This window comes from Terrapene carolina, unplaced genomic scaffold (assembly GCF_002925995.2).
Source record: "Terrapene carolina triunguis isolate 2854851 unplaced genomic scaffold, T_m_triunguis-2.0 Scaffold90, whole genome shotgun sequence".
NCBI lineage: Eukaryota > Metazoa > Chordata > Testudines > Emydidae > Terrapene > Terrapene triunguis.
This window is the reverse complement of record NW_020664441.1, coordinates 665,585-686,356: the sequence shown is the minus strand read 5'-3', so window position 1 is coordinate 686,356 and position 20,772 is coordinate 665,585. Positions and strand designations below refer to the sequence as shown.

Sequence of the window (20,772 nt, the reverse complement as noted above, 5' to 3'; positions counted from 1 at the left end):
TGGCCGCCCCAAGCAGCCAAAAAAAAAAAAATAGCCGCGATCACGATCTGCAGCGGCAATTCGGTGGAAGGTCCTTCGCTCCGAGTGGGAGTGAGGGACCATCCACCGAATTGCTGCCGAATAGCTGGACCTGCCGCCCCTCTCCGGAGTGGCCGCCCCAAGCACCTGCTTGCCAAGCTGGTGCCTGGAGCCGGCCCTGTTATTTTGTTAGCAAAGTTTTCAGAAGTAACTAAAAGGTAAAAAGAACAGGAATACTTGTGGCACCTTAGAGACTAACAAATTTATTTGAGCATATGCTTTCGTGGGCTACAGCCCACTTCTTCGGATGCATCCAATGAAGTGCGCTGTAGCCCACGAAAGCTTATGCTCCAATAAATTTGTTAGTCTCTAAGGTGCCACAAGTACTCCTGTTCTTTTTGCGGATACAAACTAACACAGCTGCTACTCTAAAAGGTAAAAACGTATCTTTTCTTTCAACTTTAACTCCAGATTAAGGAAATTGTTAGGTTTTAAACACTTTTAAAAATTCTTAACATGAATTGGAAGCCAAATATGCTGTAAAACCCTTTAAACTCCACAGGGCTTTGGGAATGGGAGAACAAGGAGCATGGAACATAAAGTCACTGTGAGGCAGGAAAAGGGGGAACCCTTGGGAGTTCAGTGCTGTAGCTGACTTCTCAGCTGGCCTTTGAGAGCCAACACCCCCCCCCCCCAACCTCTTCCTGCTCCATTCTAACATTTTCGGGACCTTCTTCAGACTGTAGAAGGTCAGTGGGAACCATGATGCTGACGTAGAAATGTATAAGAGGGGTGACTTGAAATAATCAGGTGAAGGGTTGCAGAAGTTGCTGGGGGTAGGGGAAGATAGAGCCATCTGATGTGCTGCAAGTGCAGGCTCAGGTACCAGATGAAGAGATATTACTTACCTTTTAAGGAGGAAGGCCCAGAGATTTTTGCAGAATTTGTGCAATGACTTAATGCCCTCACGTGCATAGTTGCTGAATATGCATTGTCTTTCTTACTGAATGTAATAGTGTGTGTGGTATGTTGCCCTTCAAAGGGACTGTGTACTCAGGGAGCATTTGAATTGGGAGCTGGATCGCTCCTTTTGTATCTAATAAAATTAATACTTTTTTCCTCCCACAGGTTGCGGTATAGCAATATGAGTGAAGAAATGAGGAGAGAGCTGAGCGCTGTGGAAACAATTGTCAAAGTTAGACTCAGGACTCATAGTTTGTCAGACCACTCTGTTTTATTAGCACAGCGCTCTGCTAATACATTCAGATAATGTGAGCCCCCATGCAAGATTCAAACAGTCTTATTTATACAGATAAAAGGGTGCGAACTTAACAAAGGGACAGAGAGCAAAATTGTAAAATTTGCATGGGGGCACAATATGCATATCCTGCTTCCTTATTAACTTTTATCGATCTAAGGCTAATGCTTCACCAATTGCCCTTAAGTGGGGCAATTCATTAAGCAGTTAATGTCTGCTTTCCTGCCACATGGATTGCAGCATTTCTCATTTCTACTTAAAGGTACATACAGCATTCTTTAATTCATTCTATTGCTTTAATATAATTCATTTCACTTTCACAATCCCTCCTTTTGGTCAAGCTTACGCAAAGATCAACAGTTACTGGGTTCCACATATTAATAGTTCTTTATCTCTTCGTTAATCAGTGATATTTTAAAATCATCATATTAGCACTCTGTTTTGGGGCAGTCACTTGGGTGGCATACCTTACAAAATTCTGGATACAACAGGAGATTAGCTGAAAGCATACAAAAATCATTAGGATTTCAAACAGGATAGTCAGGGCTCCCTGAAACAACCAGTTTCCTATGCCAGAGAAATTTAACAGGTTACTTAGCCACTTCCATAAAGAACTTGGCTCTTCATGGGGAAGATATGCGATTTGTTCTAAGTGACTAGCGCGATCTATTACCTTATTGGTGTTGTCAGGTATATACACACAATATTTTTTCTTTTTCCAATGATAGCACAGGTCCCTCCTTTGGCCGCCAGCACTATGTCCAATGCCTGATGGTTTTGGAGGGCCATCTGTCAGATCGCCCGTTTCTTTGGCCAGGGTTTTTTTTTTAAACTCTCTCCAGTTTCATTTGCCATTATTTCAACTACTGCTTGTAACCTTAGGAGCCTTTTTGCATGGTGTTGAAAGATTTTATTGTTTTCACTAAGGTTACTGTAGGGGGAACATGAAATTGATTTTTCTGTTTGATCCTCAGGTCAAGAAAAAATTTCATATCCCCATACCCAGCCCGCCACTTTTTAGTTTTGTTCGAATAATCCCATACACCATTGGCCACAATATGCTGAAGGCAACGGCTTTTTCCCAGATCCAGCCCTGTCCCGTTACACAACCAACACCAATGACCTTTTCCCTCCATCACACTTATCCATTTAGATACATTTATTCCCACTGCTTCCCAAGTGTCATTATTGTTCCATGTTTTGTTAAATGGATGAGGTCCTCCAGTGAGGTCTGGGGAATTGAGTGGGATTGCCAGGACAGGAACACCAGCTTGAGAGTGGGCTGGGATGTGGCTGCAGACCCAGCAATTAGAAATATTAAGGGTCTGAGCTATCCACACTTGCTGCTGGATAAAAGAATTGTCATTGTGGACTCCCCAGACCTTAAGACACCAGCAGCGGAGGAACAGGCGCCACCAGAGGCGCATGTTGGAGGCAAGGCCCTTCCGGTTCTGACAACCTCAACTGAGGGAACCGCAGTCACGGTTTTACATCCACCAGGCAGCAGGCGCTAGGCTCACTACTGCTTCTTTTTGGGCCTTGCTTTAGGTCCTCGTCTGCTTCTGGCAACCCTTACGAGAGCGTAGATGGTAAGGTATTGCAGGCTGTTCCTCTACGTCTTCTTCTGGAGTCAAAATTGACTCTGCGTGGTCCTGAGGTGATTGGTTTGCTGTGGGTGGTGCCTTCTTACACTGCGAAGCATGTATGCACGCTGTGATGCCAGACAGTTTAACAGCCATCTGGATAGTAAGCAGTACCTAATGATTCTTTGATGTCCTTTAAGTCTCTTTACTTCTTCTTCCTTGACTCTGGCTATAACAATGGCCTTCACACCTTATCTTTTCCTGATGCATACATTCCTTATTCACACAGATTGAGAATACAAACAGTAGTATTTTATATCGAGCAAAAAGGCATTGCAAATTAAACCTTGCTAAGTTTTACAATCAATAACCAAGACAATTTACATTGAGACCCAGGCCTTCAATGTTCCTCTAATCTACTTAACATAGACACAATAGAGAATCCTGTTTCTTACTTACTAAACCTTAAAACAAAGAAATGTATATTTAACTATAGGCCTACTTTGTAATACATATAGGAAACCATAGTAGACATTATAACTTATTCTAAAACAAAAGGGTGACCATAATCAGTCATAAGGATTGTTCTGGTCTGTCATTCCTTTCTGCTATTCAAAAAGGGTGGCTGACAGGATGAAATCAAACAATACATTAATTCTTATGGGACATTATAAAATCCTGCTCCTACATATCCCCCTTTTGACACTAAGATATTAATCGCCAGTGTCACTTCTTATTTAGTCCACGTAATAGAAAATACTGGGAGGTGATTTGGGCCTGTGGCTCTAGCTTTGCATACATTTGTTTTATCCAACAGCACATTGCAAACATTCCAATTAAACCCACATACAATTTAAAACCAAAAACAATTAGGGATAGTAACATTAGTATGCCATTAGTTGTGGGAGACCATTCAGAAAATATGTTATACCAATGGTAAGCTGTTATGTCTTTCTGCAGTGGCAATTCTTAACATGTTGCCATTTGCATGTATAATATGAATGGTTCGGTTTCCCACATTGCCTTTTTGTTTGTTTTAGGAACTATGTTACCTTTTTACCTTTTGTAAACACATTACTTACATTACATTTACATTTGTCTATTGGAAGGTTGCTAACACTTCCATTCTTTTAAAACACTTTTTCCCCAAGAATTAACACATACACATAGCCCATTATACAGTACTTTGGTATCATTATTCATTTTATCCCACATATAGGATCCTAGTGAGATGTTTTTACTACAGGGCTTTGGAGCAACAGGCATGGATAATCATACCCACTTTTATTTGTTTTTGTATTAGGTTGTCCTGTAGCTGGTATCAGCTTTTTCTGAAAGACAAAAATAACATTTTTCTACCCCTTTTGGGGTGGCATTCATTATTACTTAAAATATTCCTTTCTTTCACAAATACCCTTGCTGATTGCAGGCAAAACAAGAGGAATTACCTCCATATTTTCCTGTGTTTTTTTGTTCTATAGGCAGGCCAGGTTTTAATGGCTTCTATCTTTTAAGAGTTATGGGGAAATCATCCCACTGTTCAGTCATTAAATCCATGAGGTGATGTACCTCAGTTTTTCCTTTACAGCAGACCAAGTTTACAATGTCTTTCCTGCTGTGTTAAGCTTTAAGTTTGTTCACAGGTAACAGCTGAAAAGCATCATTACCATAAAGGATTTTTTCCCCCCAAAATCATACACACTATACATTGTTACAGGGGTACTTATTAACATTAAATTTATTTTAATTAAAGGTATCTTGTTATACCGTGCCTTTTATTTAGACAATTTGTTTGCTGACCAGGTATGTTCTTTATCTGCAACTTCTTTGTGCTGGCAGTTCTCTCACTTCCTTTATCAGTTAGATAATTTGCATCAACACAGGCTTGACTTTTGGATTCAAAACCATTAGCAGAGCTCAGAGACTCTGTCTTAAAAGGAAACCAATTAACTTTTACCAGAGTTTTGATTACTTTTAACTCTTGCTTCCAAAACACACACAGATCTGAAAAAGAAAACACAGTCTTTTGTGGCTCCTTTGGAGCCCTAATAGGATTTTAATTAAGTAGCATGTTTCGTTTGCATTTCTTTTACCCACTTCTATAATATACACTGCACACGTCTGCACATTCCTTCTATACTTTAACTTTTAAAACATTAGCCATATTAATTTTTACATAAGGTGTAACTGTTTCTTTTGTTCTTACAGAGTTTTATGTACCCTTATCAAAGTGACAGTCTGATTACACAGAGCCATTTTAAGGCTCAGTGTTTCTAACATTGCTTCTTTTTGTTTTGTGCACCTCACCCCTGCTGTTGCTTCAGAGGGCCACTGTCTTTATTCTTTTACTACAGCTTTCATTTGCTATTTTGTTACAAAAACAAACAAACAAACAGAATCCAGAATCTCTCCCTATTCTTCTGATTTTGACTGCCCTGCTACAGTCATGACATGGTCTTTATTTGAAAACATTTAAATTTTGTAAAGAATCAAGTTACCCCTTAAGGGTTAAATACCAAATCTCAAAGCCAACCAACACTGATTATCTGTGTCTGGGAAAAAGGTCTGTCAGTTTTGCAACTTTGAATTAAAGAGTCAAATGGATTTTTAGTGGCATTATAAACAAAACAAAACCAATTTATCTTAAACCTACAAAACAGGAGTTTTACAAACCTCACATATTCCCACAGACAGACGGATACATACACATTTTCTTTTACTTAACATCCCTTTTACACTGCTTTGTTTTTACAAAGCTGTACATAGATTGCATTACCTTTATACATTTGGGGCAGTTAAGTTCCAATAGAACCCCCCCTATGTTCTTTTAGCAAATTTGACTCAATTGTCCATAGTCAAATGATTTTAATTAGATAGTCTCTTTACCTGGATTATTTACAGACATTATTTTGGAAAAGGGCCCATTTTTCCTTCAGAATGGCTGCAAAGAAACCAAGAATTCTTTTAACAAGGTCCTTTTTAACATTTTTACAAGGTTTAACTGTTTAATTCTCTCCAGCCTCTGTAGAGTTAACTTTTCACTCTCTTTCCTTAAATCACTTGTTTATTTCCCAAAATGACACCTTTATTAACTCAGATTTCACCATTTTAAGTATTGTTCCGGGGTTCATACTTGCACTTACTCCTGACACTATGCCCTTAGGGCTTCCAACCTGTTTTTTTTAGTTTCTTTATCTGTTGCTTGCCTGCTTGTCTGGGCCCGATCCTGCTTTTTCCAATGGACCGTTTTTGTGAGTGATATTGTGGTCATTTCACAATTTTGAAAGAAATGCTTAAGGAAAGGGACCAGGAAGGGTGGGGGCTAGTTGAGGAGCCCACCCTCCTTGCTGAATTGGTAGTGGAACACTAAAGAATCAGTTTCTGAGGCAGACAACGAAGGGGAACAGAACAAGGGGCATTTTATCCTTTTTACAATGAGAGGGGAGTATGAAGGGAGTTGGGATCGATCCGGGGTTGTTTTTTTTGTCAGAGAACAGGGTGAAGGGGAGCGCTCAGTCTGGTGGTGGGAGAGGAGGCTTTTAATAAAGCTTTTAACTTATTATTTGAATATTTGAGAGAGGCGAGTTTTGATTTTGTCCACCTACGATTTGCCTCTTCCCACCACTGCATGAAACAATTAACCTCTCCTTTTCCAATTTAGTTTTAGATTGGCCGAGTTTGTCTTTTAAGATGTCCACTCGGTCCTTGTTCCAAGGTTTTAACAGTGGCCACTGAGTTTTGGGATCTCCCTGAGTTAGCCTAGACCATTTTTCCAGAAATTTACAGGAGTCCGGACCCTTCCTAAAACTGAGCCGGCGTTCCTTTAGGGAACTGTCCCGACTTAGACGTCTGGTTACCAATACAGGAGGACTTTACACACACCAATCACACAAGAAGGAAATTCGGGTTCGTCAGAGCGATGCCCGGTGCAACACACAAAAGGAGCCCACAGGCTACTGCCTCAATCGCCCTTGCTTTCACACCAAGGGTTTTACCCAAGGTGCGGTGCGGCTGCGATTGTGCAGATTTCACTCACTCAGGGTATGTCTACACTACAGGATTAATCCGAATTTAGATAATTCGAATTTGGGAAACAGGTTGTATAAATTCGATTGTGCGCGGCCACACTAAGCACCTTAAATCGGTTTTTAACCACATTAATTCGGTGGTGTGCGGCCACACTACCCCATTAATTTAAACACAGTAATTCGGTGGTGTGCGGCCACACTAACCCTAATTCGAATTAACAAAATCGATTTAGGCTCTACTCCGCTCGTCGAGGTGGAGTACAGAAATCGATTTTAAGTGCCCTTTAATTCGAATTAACTGGCTCTGTAGTGTGGACGGGTGAAGGGTTAATTCGGATTAACGCAGCTAAATCCGAATTAAAGTCGTAGTGTAGACCAGGCCTCAGACCGCGGGGACAGGAACCCCTTGGTCGGCCGATCCCCAGATGGAGATGGCACCCAGACTCAAACACTCCACAGGAGGACGGATAGACACAGAGACAGGACAGTCCTCAGTCCGGACAAAACACAGAAATAATTACCTGACCAGATTCCTGATGTCAGATCCCAGGATCCCTACCAGAACAGAGTGGGAACCAACAGGTTCGATGGCGTAGACCTCACTGTGGTCGTGCGCCCTTCCATTCAGTAGGAGGACCGCTCGGGCCAAATGCCCAGGTGCCGGCTGCCACGGTCATCCTACAATAATGGTCAGGAATCACACGGCCCCAGTGAAGACGGTTGCCATCTCGGTGGGACCTCCAAATTGTCAAAGTTAGACTCAGGACTCATAGTTTGTCAGACCACTCTGTTTTATTAGCACAGCGCTCTGCTAATACATTCAGATAATGTGAGCCCCCATGCAAGATTCAAACAGTCTTATTTATACAGATAAAAGGGTGCGAACTTAACAAAGGGACAGAGAGAGCAAAATTGTAAAATTTGCATGGGGGCACAATATGCATATCCTGCTTCCTTATTAACTTTTATCGATCTAAGGCTAATGCTTCACCAATTGCCCTTAAGTGGGGCAATTCATTAAGCAGTTAATGTCTGCTTTCCTGCCACATGGATTGCAGCATTTCTCATTTCTACTTAAAGGTACATACAGCATTCTTTAATTCATTCTATTGCTTTAATATAATTCATTTCACTTTCACACAATGAACCCTCATCTGGTCATTCAGCTATAATGTTGTGCAGCCCAAGAAGGGCAACAGTTAACTTATCTTCAAGATGTTAAGGATTGTTTCCACTGGGTGGAGCAATTGATAATATGGCAAGTATACTGCAATCTTGTTTGTTTAAAAAAAAAAAAAGGCAGAGTTTTGTTTGTCTGATCACGGTAAGAGAAAAACAGCAGGCAGTTCCTTGCTAGGAAATCCCCAAAGTCTGCTATGTAGGGACTTGTGCCCAAGAAGCCTTGTCTCTTTGATTCCTCTCAGGGTCATGTCACAACTTCTGCTGGCTTGCTCACTCCAACACACACAACCTGCAGGTAGCATCCTACTCCCTGCATTTGTATGGTTTTTCCCCCATACGTTTTATTTTTTTTCTGCCTTATTTTTAAAATAGAAATTCAGGTCTTGGCAGACTGTGCAGCTGCATCTACACTAAGATGTTACATGATACTTCTGTAATGTGATGCTCAAAGCAGTGCCTCTCCGTCACTGGCAGCAATGGTGGGAGTGGTTACAGCCATGTGGTAAATCTTCACATTAGTTAAGCATTGATTTGGCAAAGTGTGATCGACAATACCTTCCTTCACTACTACTGCTCCAAGGCACTGAGAGATATACCGGCTCCAATCCCCCGAAAAGTACGTAGCACGCCACTGGATCAGTATATGAGTGGCTCAGTCTGCTGTGGAGGAGGACAATGACTTCCCTGATAACTTTTAGCCCAGTGGTTAGGATACCCACCTGGGATGGGGGAGAGCTCCAGTTCAGGCCCCCTCTCCACGTGAGGGGGAGAAGGGATTTAAACAAGGATCTTCCACCTTTCAGGGGAGCGTTCTAGCCACTGGACTATGGGACAGTCTCGGAAGGGGCTCCCTCAGTCTTTCCTGTTTAAGTTGTTCCACATTAAGTAAATAATTAAATATTAGGTGAGCCCAGAGAAAGAGTTAGAATATTTCTATAGCCTACTGGTTAGGGTCACTCACCTGAGAAAGGGCTGATCCCTTTTCAAATGCCTTCTGCCTGTCAGGTGGAAGGGGGACTTGAACTGGAGGTCCTCCACATGCAGTGAGTACCCTGTCCTCTAGGCTAATGGCTTTGGGGAGGAGTGTGTCTCCTCCTGGTTTTGTTTCAGCCTCCGCATCTGATGGTGGCCAAACACCTAGCTTCTCCCAGTTCACAGATCACAAGCAGAGAAGTCCAGACTACAGGGAGACACTAAGTGTCTATCTCCGAGAGAGAGGCAAGTCTTAGCTCACACCCCTCTTGTCAGCATCTCCCATTGGCTAGCGTAAGTGACTCCCCCCTGGCAATGCTGGTTTTGTGGAATGCAGTCTAAGGCACCTCTTTCCCCCCCTTTCATTGTATAGGGAACCTAGGTGCCTAACTCAGGCTTTGTAGATCACAGTGTTGTTCCTGTGATTTTTCTGGGCACCATGGTGCTCAGTGTCTGTGTCCATTCATGGATCCCACCCCTGGCTACTAAAAATAAATGAATAACAAAAACCAGTCCAAATGATCAAAGTAGCCAGTTGGAGTAGGATCTGGCTCACAGGGAGCCTGATGCTGAGAAAAGCCGATCATGTGCAATTCCAGTTAAAGTCGAGATTAATCCCAGGTTGGGGGCCTAATTTACTGGCATTTCTCACTTACTGGCATTAAGTGATTTAGGGCTAGAGTTTAAAAAAAATATCAGCTCCCTGCAGCAGTTCCTGTTGTTCTTAACAGGAGCTAGAAGCTAAACACCTTGAAAATCTGTCTGGGTACGTGTTTAAAAGGGAGCTGTTGGGTGCTGAGCTAGCCCTAAATCTTTAGTGAGATTGAATGTAGACAACCCCACTGTAGCAAATGGTTTTAGTTCTATGTTTTCTGTTAGTTTACTCTGAATCAATAGAAACATAGATTTATTCACAAAGCTTTATCATTTGCAAAGCAATGCATTACTTACTTGAAGGCTATTCTGTTCACCCCGTTGCACTAAACCAATGTTAAAACAAGAGGTCCTCAAGATTTAAAATTAATTTTGACACTGGTTATTTATATATCACCTGATTCAACTTTCACTGGGAAAGTCGATGGGAGTTAGATCAGGCCCTCCATGAAGAAATATGGTCCTGCTGCTATCATTGTCCCTACCTAATAACAAAGTGAACTATGCACACTGGACGGAAATGCAGAGAGCTTCCTTTATTTTAATAGGGTAGCTACAGTTGCTTTGGGATCTTAAGGGAAGAGATGTTCGTGATCATCTCTATAGCTTACACTCTCCTGAGTTTAATTTTGGAAACATCTTCCTCTGTCATTGTTTTTCTTTCCTGTGCTATTTTGTTTACGGATTTTATATTAATAGTCATTTTAAAAACGTTTAACTACTAAACACTTGTAACAAGATGAATAAATTATGATTGTCACCATATCTGGTGCTGTATCTTTCACAGTGGTTGGCTCTCCCCGTGCTCACAATGACCCTCACCTGTCTTTCCGAGGTACTGTCAGGGAGGAGTAGCACAGTCCCTTCTGTGCTCTCATGTTCAAGCTGTACCATACTACCTTGCTAGAGTTCAGAGCTCAGTTTCTCTCTCCAAGGCATCTATCAATGACTGCATCAGTAAACTGCATCCAAAACCTATTGCCTTACATAAAAGCAAGTTCAATTGGCAATTTTACAGAAAGCTTTTATTCAGTGATTTTTCTCTAAGTGTAAAAATAAGCAGTGCTAGCCCAATGCAACACAAAGCATCGCTGACACGGCACTGGACTCAGTAACAAAATACCGAACATTACCTGGGGCAGCAGTCCAGCAGCAGCCTGTCTTGTTCTCTGATCCTTGCCAGGGATTAGAGCTGGTTTAATTGTTTACAGGAAGTGACCTGATTGTACCAGGACCATCTTTTGAGTTAGTCGCCCGAGTGGTGCACCTGCAACACGCTCAAACTCATGTGCAGGCTATTCTAACCATTGGGCCTACACAGTTACCTTAATTTACCACACAATTCCTAACAGGCCCCAAAACTTCAGAGGCAGGGAGAGCACAGGCCACCAGACTACATGCTGTGACTGATTGTTAAAGTGCTCTGTCACAGCCTCCCTCAGCTGCATAGCTCTGCACTGAACTCTTCTAATAGCCCTTTTGTCTGGCTGTTCAAACTCAGCAGACAACTCCTCCGCATCTGCCCTGGTGGCACACTACAAGCAGCTATAACTATTGGGATATTTTTCTCACTGAGATCCAATCTTGTGAGTACACACCACCAGCATCCCTTTAATCTATCAAAAGCACATTCAACTGTCATTCTGCACCTGCTGAGCCAATAGTTGAATCTTTTCTCGCTGCTGCCAAGGTGGCTGGTGCATGGCTTCAGGAGCCAGGGGAGCAAGGGGTAGGCGGGGTCCCCCAGGATCACTATTGGCATTTCACATAGCCAATGGTAATCCACCAGTTGAGAAAGCATGTCCCTGCTTGCAGCTTTCTGAATAGTCCTATGTTCTTAAAGTGTCATGCACCTTCTCTGTCCAGCCAAAATGGATGTCAGTGAAGCATCCCCAGTGATCCAACGCTTGCATAACCTAGAAAAGTTGCCCTTTTTGTTGATGTACTCTGTGACAAGATAGGTTGGTGCCAAACAGGGATATGCATGTCATCTATCACCCCATGGCAATTTGGGAACCCCACTGCTGCAAATCCATCCACTATGTAAAAATAATAATAAATGGAGATATACCTATCTTGTAGAATTGGAAGGGACCTTGAAAGGTCATTGAGTCCAATCCCCTGTCTTCACTAGCAGGACCAAGTACTGATTTTGCCCCAGATCCCTAAGTGGCCCCCCTCAAGGATTGAACTCACAGCCCTGGGTTTAGCAGGCCAATGCTCAAACCATTGAGCTATCCCTCCCCCGATGTCCTGCATGTTACCTAGAATCACCATCCTGCAAAGCAGGAGACTATTAATGGCCCTGCCCACTTGCATGACAACAGCCCCCACTGTGCATTTTCCAGCTCCAAAATGGTTTCCCACTGACCAGGAGAAATCTGTCACGGCAAGCTCCACAGTGCAATCACCACTCGCTTCTCAGCTGTCAGAACAGTTCTCATTCTGGTGTCCCTGCACTGGAGGGCTGGGTGAGCTCGACACACAGATCCAGCAATGTGGCCTTTCACATCTGAAAGTTCTGCCTCCACTGCTCGTTGTCCCAAGTCTGCATTACGATGGAATCCCACCAGTCTGTACTTGTTTCTTGGGCCCAGAACCAGCACTCCACAATCTCCAGCTGCTCTGTGATTCTCTCAACAAGCTTGAATTGGTTTTTGCTGTGTCCCACAGCACTCTGTCCTCCACTAATTTGCCATGTCCCCCATTGCTGTGATGGTTCTTTTGGCTCTGCATTGTTCATCCTGTGTTTGGAACGCTCATGACAATAGTGCAGAGCTGTGTGGGTACCCTGCTTCTGTCAGAGAGGCAGACAGTGAAAAGTGCCGCATGGGTTTGTGGGATTTTTAAAAAAAGGTGTGTAAATTATGAGATATGGATGGAATTAAAGCTGCATGATGGGAACTTGACCCCTTGCTCCCAGTCACCCCTGCGTGATTCCTTTCTGCCCCGCCATGGGTTGCCAAAATTTCCCCAAAAGTGCGCTGGATGATGGCGAGTTGCACACTGGGATACCTACCCACAGTGTATCAACACAAACACTCCTGGTGAGTTCATGCAGCACCAGCACACAGAGCCAAGTATACATGTGAACAAGTGATCTACTAACTGCTGCAGCCTTATGTCAACATAATTTACGTTGACCAAAGTTTGCAGTGTGGACATGGTGTATGTCTTGAAACACCTGGGAAGTTCTAGAAGACTGGAAGAAAGGTAATGTTGTGCCAATATTTAAAAAGGGTAAATGGGATTATGTGGGTAATTATAAGCCTATGAGTTGGACATCGATTCTGGGCAGGATAATGGAGTAGCTGATACAGGACTCGATTTAACTAGATGATTTAGTTGGGGTTGGTCCTGCTTTCAGCAGGGGATTGGACTAGATGACTTTCTGAGGCCTCTTCCAACCCTAATCTTCTATGATTCTGAAGGAGAACTATAATTAATGCAAATCAGCATGGCCTTATGGAAAATAGATCCTGACAAGGTAACTTTATATATTTTTTTGATGAATTACAAGTTTGGTTGAAAAAGGTAATAATGTTGGTGTAATATGCTTAGGCTTCTGTGAGGCATTTGACCGCACAACATTTTGTTTAAAAATCTAGAATGACAGCAAATTAACATGGTACATTTTAAGTGGATTAAAAGATGGCTGACTGATATGTCTCAAAATGTAATTGTAAATGGGGAAATCATCTTAGAACAGGTGTGTTTCTCAGAGGTCCCACTGAGATGGGTTCTTTGCCTATGTTATGTAATATTTTTATTAATGACCTGGAAGAAAACATAAAATTATCAGAAATAAAGTTTGCAAATGACTGTGACGTTATCTGATTTAAAATATGATCATAAAGATCATTGTTGCAACCACTGTTATATATTTGTGACAAATCTTGTACAAAATGTGGCATGTAAGATGTCTATAAAAAGGTTATGATTTGCTGGTTATGATTATTCTATCTGTATGCATGTAACACTTTTGTTTTTGAAGTTATGAGTATTGGCTCTATACCTATATTTCAAATGTTTGCTCCTGGGGTAACTCCCACAAAGTAGTTAGCCAGCACATCTTGGAGGGACTACTCAAATTAAGTGGCTCATCAAGAAACACTTAACTGACAATGAACCATAGGAGGCTCCCATGTACACTGAATGGACTGTCCTGCAGATGTTCCATCTGAAGTATAGGTAATGGCTTCCTGCAATGACTAGGTGAAATGCATGGACATGTGACTTGTCCATGTGACTCCAACCAGCATCTTGTTACTGTACTTTTTCATAGTAAGAACAAAATGGGATTCCCTCCACATGGCAGAAGGGATAAAAGGCCCTGGAAACTCCTCCATTTTGCCTCTTTCCTGCCCAAACCACTGGACTATGGACTATACTAATGGGAGCATTCTAACCAAGGGACTGAGGACCTTCCAATGATTTGGAAGCAACCAGAGACTTGACGTAAGCCAGCAGTTTATTCTATCACTGCTACAAGCCTGAACCAAGAACTTTGCATTTATTGTATGTATTTGATTCCTTTAACCAATTTTAACTCTCACTTTTCTTTCTTTCTTTCTTTCTTTCTTTCTTTCTTTCTTTCTTTGAATAAACCTTTAGATTTTAGATACTAAAAGATTGGCATCAGTGTGATTTTGGAGTACGATCTAAGTTATATATTGACCTGGGTGTGTGGCTGGTCCTTTGGGATCAGAACCTTTTATTTGATGAGGCTGGTTGTAAAGAACCACTTGCTTCTAAATCCAGTGTTTTTGGTAGCGATATAAGAACTGGAATGCCTAAGGAAACTGCTTTTATGACTTCTTGTTAGCCAGTGTGATAAGACAGGAGTTTACTTTTGTTGCTGGTTTGGTATATCTTATGGAAGAATAACCACCAGTTTTGGGTTATTTGCCCTATTTCTCAGCAGTTTGTCCTGAGTTTGGCATCCTCAGTTGTGAGGCACGGTTACAATGACACAACAATTAAGGAAGTGGTAAATAATGAAAAGGACAGGTCACTGATACAGAGCGATCTGGATTGCTTGGTAAGCTGGATGCAAGCAAACAATATGTGTTTTCATATGATTCAATGTAAATGTATACAGCTAGGGATAAAGAAGGCAGGCTGTACTTACACGATGAAGGATTCTACCTGGGAAGCAGTGACTCTGAAAGAGATTTGGGGGCCACGGTGGATATTCCAGCTGAACCTGAGCTTCCTAGTGTGATGATGTGGGAAAAAGGGCTAATGCAATCCTTGTACGCATAAACAGGGGAATCTGGAATAGGCATAGAAGGGTTATTTTACCTGTTATTTGGCACTGGTGAGACTGTTGCTGTAATGCCATGGCCAGTTCTAATGTCTGCAATTCAAGGATTCTGATGAATTGGAGAGGATTCAGAGAAGAGCCACAAGAATGATTAAACCAGGCCTCATAATGATAAACTCATGGAGTGGAACCTATATAGATTAACAAAGAGAAGGTTAAGGGGTGACTTGATATCAGTCTATAAGTATCCACACGAGGAACAAATATTTGATAATGGGCTCTTCAACCTAGCAGAGAAAGGTATAATACAATCGAGTGGCTGGAAGTTGAAGCTAAACAAATTCAGACTGGCCTCAAAACTGAGCATTTTTGCCGTGCATTTAGCTGCTGCCAAGTGCCCAATATTTTGTTTTCTGTCTCCATGCCCTGCTGGGGTATGCCTGCAATTTTCTTTCTCGACAGCTTTCCCCACAAGGAGGTGTTAATTGCATTGTACAGTGCTCCCTCTGTGCTCTGTTTCTTGAAGTCAGGCAGTGGGGCTTGGGGAATGAGAGCTGGAATCCAGCTGGCAGACAGGGAGTGAAGGATGGGAGAACCAGAAGTATAGGCTGGTGATCTGGGGCTGTGTGAAGAACAGTGCAGCAGCCAAGGCCACAGAAGCTGGGGAGATGAGCCACTGAAGATGGCTACAAACTTGCCTCTCCACCCGTGCCCTTCCCTGGCACACAAGGGGGTGTGAAGTTTTGAGCTGGGTCACCTGGACAACATTATGGGGAGTGAGGTGAATTTGATAGGTATTTTAACCTAAGAGCCTTAGTTCTGTGTGTCTGAGCAGAGGGATGGTATTTCACGGTGCTAGAATAAACTAACATTGCTGCGAATTTAGGGGGAGCTGCCACAGAACTTGGCCCTATTGTGCCATGGAATGCACAGGTCCTGTACATAAGTAAAGCAATCTTTGCTTCTGAGCAGCAGGCGTGAATTTAAAGTTTTAGACAGAGATCACCTACTTCTGTTGCTATAGCAATGTTTCATTTTCCAAGGCTCTTAATTTTCTTAGCATATTTGGATTTAAGCTCTCCTTAGATTGTAAAAAGAAAACAAAGCAAAAGGAGCAATCATGTTACCACACTTGGTTCAGTCCATGCAGCCTCATATTTGAAAAACATTTATGAAACAGATGTAACATCTTGATGTTAAGTATGTAATACACTGTGTCAGTGGCTTAGTCAAAACATTATTCAAATTAGCTTGGACATATGCACTGTCAAACAGAATGAACAGGGCTGAAGGTTAATGATAACTGGAAATGTGGTGCATGGGTGTGGTACAGAAGAGCAGGTTGGCAGGATTTCAATTAACAGATGTCAGTAAATGTTGATTTCAGCTGACATATTGCTTCCCAAGTCTAGCTGTTTCAGGTTCTGGTTTGTTTGGAGAGCAAGAGAAATACATGTCCAGGTGGAAAGTGGAGAGAGTAGTTGGACAACCTGAAAGGATAGAGAGAGAAAAGTGAAAGTTGTTTTTAATTGTATTGTAAAGTTATTGCTGTTACTAATAGAACAGTCTCTTCTCCAGTTAATGATGAAATATTAACCCCCTACTGCTATTGAGCAGTTTTTTTACTAGTTCCCTTTGCAAACTTTCAAGATGATGATTAAAATAAAATTCTAGATCCATTTTTCTTGTATGTTTTATGATTAAGTATCATATGCCAGGTATTGGCTCTTAGTTTGTGGAGACTGGGCACTGGGCACTGATATGTTACTGGTTAGAGACAGAAAATATTTATTTCTTGAACCAATGTGATTAGTGCAGCTTACCTAATTTTGTCTCCATTTTCTAGTCAAGACAGCATCTGTTTCTGGGCATGCTTGTCTAGTACTTTACTCCCGCTGGTGCGTAAGTTGGACTTTATGCTGTTTGTGCAGTTGTGCATGTCTGACTCAGAAGATTGATGTAAACTCTTACCACATAAGAAGTGAAAATGTAACATATTGAGTTCAAACATTTGACCTCTGTATGATGTCATATCCATTGTCAGTCAATCTGTTAACTTCTATTGTGAAAGTATCTGTGCAGCACTATTATTGAGACAGTTACTCCATTCATGATCGCTACACTATGGCAGAAGCACACTACAATTATTTCAGCAAAGTTCATGATGTCATAAATGAACAGAATATACATTTACGGGTAGATCCACAAAGGGGACTTAGGCTCAGTATTGCAACACCTAATGCTTCTTTAGGCCTGGTCTACACTAAAAAATTAGGTCAGTTTAACAACAACAGCCCCAAGTTAGGTGTCAAGGCTCCCTAGTAAAATGCACAAGTGCTTAATTTGTGCCACGACATGCCAGGGCTGAGCCCCGGCACCTCTAGGCTTGGCAGTTCATAGCCCTGGCACCTCTGGGCTTGTCGTGTCAGTTATGCAAGTAAAAAAATTGCTTGAGCCCCGGCACTTCTTTCATTACAAATTAAGCACTGAATGCATGGGAGAGTTAGGTGCCTAAAAATGGAGTCCATGTGAGTTACCAAGCTGAGTGGGAAGCCAAATAAACTAGCCAATAGGAAATACTGAGGAAATGGGTGTGGTCTAAGCCACGCCCCTGAAAGGCATTTAGGTGCCTCTCTCCACTCAGGATTCAGTCATGAACCCTGTCCTGGAGTTAGGTGCCCAAGTCAGGTCAGCCCTTTCTCACAAGATGATGGGGAAGCACAGTGGTTTGTGGCACCCACCTGGGATGTGGGGGACCGGGGTTCAAACTCTACTCTGCCTGATTTGGAGTAGGATTTTGAACCTGGGTCTCCCTCTTTCCACAGAGACAACCGGCTATTCTGGGGTGGGGGTGGGGGTGGGGGGGGGCTCTTAGTCTCTCTTGCTGAACCTGTTCCAATTTGTATAAATAATTAGCCATGGGTGCAGGGCCTGGAACCCCAAGGTACCCCTCCAGGTGAGTGCCGAAGCCAACAGGCTGTGGTGTCGTTCTCTGTCTCTCGCTAGCCCGATGAACTATTTAAGTATCTTATAACAAGTGGGCCAGCTTCAGCAGGAGAGGCTGAGTGTTTAATTTCTTTGTCAGCATCTTGAGGTGTTAGTCTGTTTAGCATCTCACGAAAGAGCTCCCACCCCTTGCTCTGGTTTGTTCTTTTTTGGTGAAAGTCTTTCCTTGTTTATTCTCAGCAGGCCCCCCAGTTGGTGTGAACTGGCCAGTTAGGACCTGGTGGAGCTGATAAAATGTTTTTCCATCACCTCTTTCATCAGCCACTTCAGCTTTGTTAGCGATGTTATCCATGCCCTTCCTCTTCTCCTGCTGCTTTATACTGCATTAGTCTTCTCTTTTATATGGATAGATATATTTTTGCTGCTGCTTTTTCTGGAGGGATTTTGAAGAGTTGTTGATTGCTTTGGCCTGTTTCCTTTCTTTCACACATTCTCACATGTCTTCACATATCCAGACTTTAGGTTTGCTTGCCAGGAAACCAGTTACAGTTGTTGCAGTGTCTAGTGTCACACAGAAAAGCCCACAACATATCAATATAGAATCATAGAATATCAGGGTGGGAAGGGACCTCAGGAAGTCATCTAGTCCAACCCCCTGCTCAAAGCAGGACCAATTCCCAACTAAATCATCCCAGCCAGGGCTTTGTCAAGCCTGACCTTAAAAACCTCTAAGGAAGGAGATTCCACCACCTCCCTAGGTAACCCATTCCAGTGCTTCACCACCCTCCTAGTGAAAAAGTTTTTCCTAATATCCAACCTAGACCTCCCCCACTACAACTTGAGACTCCTTGTTCTGTCATCTGGTACCACTGAGAACAGTCTAGATCCATCCTCTTTGGAACCCCCTTTCAGGTAGTTGAAAGAGGCTATCAAATCCCCCCTCATTCTTCTCTTCCGCAGACTAAACAATCCCAGTTCCCTCAGCCTCTCCTCATAAGTCATGTGCTCCAGCCCCTTAATCATTTTTGTTGCCCTCCGCTGGACTCTTTCCAATTTTTCCACATCCTCCTTGTAGTGTGGGGCCCAAAACTGGACACAGTACTCCAGATGAGGCCTCACCAATGTTGAATAGAGGGGAATGATCACGTCCCTCGATCTGCAGGCAATGCCCCTACTTATGCAGACCAGAATGCCATTATCCTTCTTGGCAACAAGGGCACACTGTTGACTCATATCCAGCTTCTCATTCTGCAGAACTGCTGCCTTGTTTGTGAAGACAGAGGCAAAAAAAGCATTGAGTACATTAGCTTTTTCCACATATTCTGTCACTAGGTTGCCTCCCTCATTCAGTAAGAGGCCCACACTTTCCTTGACTTTCTTCTTGTTGCTAACATACCTGAAGAAACCCTTCTTGTTACTCTTAACATCTCTTGCTAGCTGCAACTCCAAGTGTGATTTGGCCTTCCTGATTTCACTCCTGCATGCCTGAGCAATATTTTTATACTCTTTCCTGGTCATTTGTCCAATCTTCCACTTCTTGTAAGCTTCTTTTTTGTATTTAAGATCAGCAAGGATTTCACTGTTAAGCCAAGCTGGTCGCCTGCCATATTTACTATTCTTTCTACACATCGGGATGGTTTGTTCCTGCAACCTCAATAAGGATTCTTTAAAATACCGCCAGCTCTCCTGGACTCCTTTCCCCCTCATGTTATTCTCCCAGGGGATCCTGCCCATCAGTTCCCTGAGGGAGTCAAAGTCTGCTTTTCTGAAGTCCAGGGTCCGTATTCTGCTGCTCTCCTTTCTTCCTTGTGTCAGGATCCTGAACTTGACCATCTCATGGTCACTGCCTCCCAGGTTCCCATCCACTTTTGCTTCCCCTACTAATTCTTCCCTGTTTGTGAGCAGCAGGTCTAGAAGAGCTCTGCCCCTAGTTGGTTCCTCTAGCACTTGTACCAGGAAATTGTCCCCTACACTTTCCAAAAACTTCCTGGATTGTCTGTGCACCACTGTATTGCTCTCCCAGCAGATATCAGGGTGATCAAAGTCTCCCATGAGAACGAGGGCCTGTGATCTGGTAACTTCTGTTAATTGCCCGAAGAAAGCCTCGCCCACCTCATCCCCCTGGTCTGGTGGTCTATAGCAGACTCCCACCACGACATCACCCTTGTTGCTCTCACTTCTAAACTTAATCCAGAGACTCTCAGGTTTTTCTGCAGTTTCATACCGGAGCTCTGAGCAGTCATACTGCTCTCTTACATACAATGCAACTCCCCCACCTTTTCTGCCCTGCCTGTCCTTCCTGAACAGTTTATATCCATCCATGACAGTACTCCAAGTCTCTGTTATTCCAATCACATCATAATTCCTTGACTGTGCCAGGTCTTCCAGTTCTCCCTGCTTGTTTCCCAGGCTTCTTGCATTTGTTTATAGGCACTTAAGATAACTCCCTGATCGTCCCGCTTTCTCAGTATGAGACAGGAGTCCTCCCCTCTTGCTCTCTCCTGCTCGTGCTTCCTTCCGGTATCCCATTTCCCTACTTACCTCAGGGCTTTGGTCTCCTTGCCCCAGTGAACCTAGATTAAAGCCCTCCTCACTAGGTTAGCCAGCCTGCTTGCGAAGATGCTCTTCCCTCTCTTCGTTAAGTAGAGCCCGTCTCTGCCTAGCACTCCTCTTTCTTGGAACACCATCCCATGGTCAAATAATCCAACGCCTTCTCTCCGACACCACCTGCGTAGCCATTCATTGACTTCCACGATTCGACGGTCTCTACCCAGGCATTTTCCTTGCACAGGGAGGATGGATGAGAACACCACTTGAGCCTCAAACTCCTTTATCCTTCTTCCCAGAGCCACGTAGTCTGCAGTG

The 20,772-nt window shown here is 42.9% G+C and overlaps 1 protein-coding gene across 1 annotated transcript in view; it reads left to right on the top strand.

Annotated features, from left to right (window-relative positions):
* LOC115271191 (NACHT, LRR and PYD domains-containing protein 3-like) overlaps window positions 1-20,772 on the top strand; it is a 67,760-nt gene that overhangs the window by 33,331 nt on the left and 13,657 nt on the right. The window contains 1 exon segment of the mRNA XM_029911225.1: window positions 1,147-1,213. Coding sequence (XP_029767085.1) covers window positions 1,147-1,213 — 67 coding nt within the window.